The 4456-nt window shown below is 60.4% G+C and overlaps 1 protein-coding gene across 2 annotated transcripts in view; it reads left to right on the plus strand.

Annotated features, from left to right (window-relative positions):
* The window catches only part of RASA3 (RAS p21 protein activator 3), a 118731-nt gene that overhangs the window by 105902 nt on the left and 8373 nt on the right, over window positions 1–4456 (plus strand). For both annotated transcript variants that reach the window (XM_029936394.1, XM_029936393.1), the window contains exon 23: window positions 3859–4042. In XM_029936394.1, coding sequence (XP_029792254.1) covers window positions 3859–4042 — 184 coding nt within the window. The remainder of the gene's footprint in view (window positions 1–3858; window positions 4043–4456) is intronic.

A 4456-nucleotide genomic window follows, 5' to 3' on the forward strand; every position in this document is an offset into this window, starting at 1 on the left:
CAGGGGACAGATTAGGTGGCCCCCGACCAGTCGGGGCTGTAACTCGGGATCCAGAGGACAGATTGGGTGACTCCCGACCAGTCGGGGCTGTAACTCGGGATCCAGGGGGCAGATTGGGTGGCCCCTGACCGGTCGGGGCTGTAACTCGGGATTCAGGGGACGGAATAGGTGGCCCCTGACCAGTCGGGGCTGTAACTCGGGATCCAGGGGACAGATTGGGTGGCCCCCGACCAGTCAGGGCTGTAACTCGGGATCCAGGGGGCAGATTGGGTGACCCCTGACCGGTCGGAGCTGTGACTCGGGATCCAGGGGACAGATTGGGTGGCTCCTGACCGGTCGGGGCTGTGACTGGGATGCAGGGGGCGGAGTAGGCGGCCTGGATATAGGCCTGTCGGATATTTCCCTTTTCCTGCCCTGCTTTCACCCAGCAGCGTCAGTGGTGGCCTCAGCCTGGACCTCATTCAGTCCTGTGCTGGGGCACGTGCCACGGCGAGCTTCCCGACGGTGAGCTCAGTGCCCTTGAGCAGCCTCAGATCCCACTCCTCGGGGTGCATGCCCTGCTCGGGCACACAGCGCACGCTCAGCCACATAGACATGCGCACACACATGTGCGTGTATAAGACAACTGTGTCTGCACGCTAGAACATATGCTGGTGTGCACGTGTGCATAGACAACAGCACGTGTGCACAGCCACACCCACCCCGGTAGGTCCTCCCTAGCAAGTGTGCCACACACAGCACCTGGATCCAAGGGATCTGGAGGCCACGCAGCAGCGGCCCTGGGGCTATACCAGGCCTCAAGGTGGCAAAGATGTTGGAGCCAAGGGATGGCAGCCCGCTCCCAGCCCACTGAGAGAGTGAGTAGGACAGGGGAGGGTTGAATCGGGGAGTCTTACAGAGGCTGAGGCCACCGTGTGGGGTTCGTGAAGGAGGCTGACCAAGCCTTGCATGACCAACCACCTTCCAGCAGCTTCTCTCCACTCATGGCCTCCCTTTTGCTTCCAGCAAGGCCATGCTGCCTGGCGTTTTTCCAGCATCACGCCACGTCAGGCCCCTGGGCCTTTGCCCCTGATGCCACCCCAGCCCCCTTAGTCTGACATGTACCTGCTTATCTTACATCTCCACTGTGGGGAGCTTCTCCTAACCCTGTGCTTATCTCTGTCATTGCCATGATAATCATCTCTGGTCTGCTCACCTTCCGTATACTTGACCCTTTGAGAGCAGAGGCAGGTTTTATTTACCCCAGTGCCTGAATTCAAGTAGGAATTCAAGGAATACCTGTTTTCTGGATAAATGGATGGATAGGCACCCATGCCAGGTAGACGGGTGATGGGTAGACGGGTGATGGGTGGATGGATGGATGGTGGGTGGAGGGATGTAGGTGGACAGTAACGGAAAGAGGTCTTGCACATTCAGCCTCCCTCCCAGTACAGGAATTGTTTGGACATGTTCACAGAGCATCACATGATGGACCCCTCCCACGTCACGAGGCATGGTAATGCTCACTCGCCTCTCAGACGGTCCTCAGGCCTTTGCCTGGAGTCTCAGTGCTTCTGTGAGGCAGACTGTCGTCAGAGCAATCTAATCATCCTGAGACATTCCCTTTATATTAGTCACACTGTCCTCCTGAGGACTGGGGCCGTGGGGCTAATTTCCAGCTGACAGCATCAGTCCTTTGCCCTTGAGCACGGCGGGCCCTGGCGCTCAGAGGAAGCTGTCAGGTCTGCGGGTGCAAGAGGAGAGGCGCGCTCCCCCCTCACGTGGCCCCGACTCACCGGGCCACCCTCCTGTGCGCAGCCCCTGGTTCTGTAACCTGCAGTCTGCTGGCGGCGCATCAGGCAGGACGGGTTAGTGCGGGGCCTGGCAGGGACCTGGTTGCAGAGCTGATGCCAGGCTTAGGCCACTGCTGAGAGTAGTGGCGATGAGGTTCTCGAGGTGACAGCAGGCCACCGCTCTCGCCTGGGATAGCAATCGGCTTTTTCCTCTGCAGAGTAGGCGTGAGTGCCCGTCTGCCAGGTGCCGGGGAGGTTAGCGGGAGCACTCACACAGAACCTCGAGCCCCTGCTTCCCCTACCTGCCGTCAGGCCTCGGGCCTCCTCCTGGGTCTGCGCCTCTCAGGCACTGCCAGCACTGGCCCACGCGGGCCACCCTCCTTGGTGCCCTCCATTGAGTTTGTCCAGGATTCCTGGGCCTCCATCCAGAGACGAGCCCTGATATGCTCTTCCATGAAACGGGGTGCAGGTGGTGCCCTGCCTGCGTTAATCCAGGATCCGATGAAACAACCCCCGTGAGGCAGTCAGCGCAGGTGTGAGGCGAGCAGGGCCTGGCGCCAGCCACTCGTGTCCTTTCCCGGTGCCGTCGCTGCCCACCTCCCTCCCCTCGGGGCCCCGAGGGCTTTGGGAAGCTGCAAACCCTTGCGTTCTGAAGGCGTCTGCCCAACCTGGCCAGCAGCGCTCTGTCTCTGGTCGCCTTCTGGTCATGGACTTGTGCTTATTCAGGGGGGGTCCCTTTGGACCTGTCCATGCTGGCTGTGACCCTCTTCTGCGTCCCTCTGTCTTAATAACACAGCCACCACTCACACGTACTGCCAGGCCCTGGATAGGAGCCTCTCGAAACACCAGTGCCCCCATTTTCCAGAAGGGTTTGCTGAGGCTCAGACTTAAGTAAACTGCTCAAGGCTAGGTCATTACCACAAGTGGGGGCTTTGGGGAGGGGACCCAGGCAGTCTGGCTCTGGAGACCATACCCTGCATTTTACATACGAGAAAGACTGAACTCGAACTCTGCACCCTGGGTGTCCACCAGGCTCTTCCCCACCTTTTCCTCTCTGCACACTTTCATGTTACAGTTGCTTGTCTTTCTCATGTCAGAGTCTCCTCTTCTCCGAAACTTTAAATCTTCTTTTGTACAGACTTGTGATTTCCCAATAAGAATTAAGGGATTTTTCCTAGTTTGGAAGCAAAGACAATAAAGTGCACGTAAGAGCTTCTGTGATGATGAAACAGAGTAGATGGGGTGAGGGGCCCCCAGATCCGGGCTCATCTCAGCCAGGTGCTGTGCAAATGTCACATCTTCCCACCTGGTCTCTCTGTGGCCCTGGAATGTAGCGCTTAGCTCAGGTGGTAGGGGACAGGCTGGGGTGGCAGGCCCAGCCCAGGTGACTGGAGACAGGCAGGAGGGTCGGGCCCAGCCCAGGTGACTGAGGACAGGCTGGGGGTCAGGCCCAGCCCAGGTGACTGGGGACGGGCTGGGGGACAGGCCCAGCCCAGGTGACTGGAGACAGGCAGGAGGGTTGGGCCCAGCCCAGGTGACTGGGGACAGGCTGGGGGGACAGGCCCAGCCCAGGTGACTGGTGCTTCTTACGGATGCCTGAAGGCCACAGCATGGTCTTCAGCAGCGATGAGGTGGTCTGATGAGAAAGTCAGCTGTCTAGCAGGTGGGGGTGACAGAGGTCCTAGGAAGCTGCTTGCGCAGACTGGCAGAGAAGTGACATCCATGAGGACGGCTTCTCATACGCCCTGTGCCCGCGTGTCCAGCCACGGGGTATTCGCATAAATGCTGGGTGACCAGAGTGAGTGAAGCCCCAGCACCCCCTTTCTAAGATGGGGCTTTCCTTGAGGTCGTTTCCCCAGAGCGACCCAGGTGACCTCATGGGCCCTTGCTCCAGCCTGGCCACGCACCCCGGAGGGGACCCCTGCCGGTTCTGGCTTGGTGAACAGGGGCATGTGGATGGTGGCCTGGAAGATGGGCTGGCCAGGAACGGGGCTTTGGGGTGTGCATGGGAATGGGCAGCCCTTCCCTGAGCAGGCTGCCCCGTAGAGTGCCCGCCCTGACTTCCGGCCTTCTCCCCACCCTGCAGAGGCCTGTGGGAGCAGATCTGTGTACGACGGCCCAGAGCAGGAGGAGTACTCCACGTTCATCATCGACGACCCCCAGGAGACCTACAAGACTCTGAAGCAGGTCATCGCCGGGGTAGGAGCCCTGGAACAGGAGCACGCCCAGTACAAAAGGGACAAGTTCAAAAAGACCAAATACGGGAGCCAGTGAGTACCGGGCACCCAGATGGCAGGGGACATGGCTGAGAGGAGCTTGCAGGGGCGGGGCATGACCTGAAGCCACCTGCGTGCAGCCACGACCACTGAGGCAGGCTTCCGGTCTCCCTCAAAGGGGCCCTGCTGTCTCCTGGGGACAGCACCACCCTACCCCAGTACCCCCCAGACCCTCCTGCCCCCCAGACCCTCCTGCCCCCAAGAGCCCCCTGTGCCCAGAGCCTCCTGCCCCCCATACCCTCCTTCCCTCACACACCCCCTGACCCCCAGACCCTCCTGACACCCAGACTTCCTGTCCCCAGACCTCTTGCTCCCCAGACCCTCCTGACCCCCGACCGTCCTGCTCACAAGACCTCCTGTTCCCCAGACCCCCTGCCCCCACAAACCCCTGATCCCCACACACCCCTA

This window comes from Suricata suricatta, chromosome 4 (genome assembly GCF_006229205.1).
Source record: "Suricata suricatta isolate VVHF042 chromosome 4, meerkat_22Aug2017_6uvM2_HiC, whole genome shotgun sequence".
NCBI lineage: Eukaryota > Metazoa > Chordata > Mammalia > Carnivora > Herpestidae > Suricata > Suricata suricatta.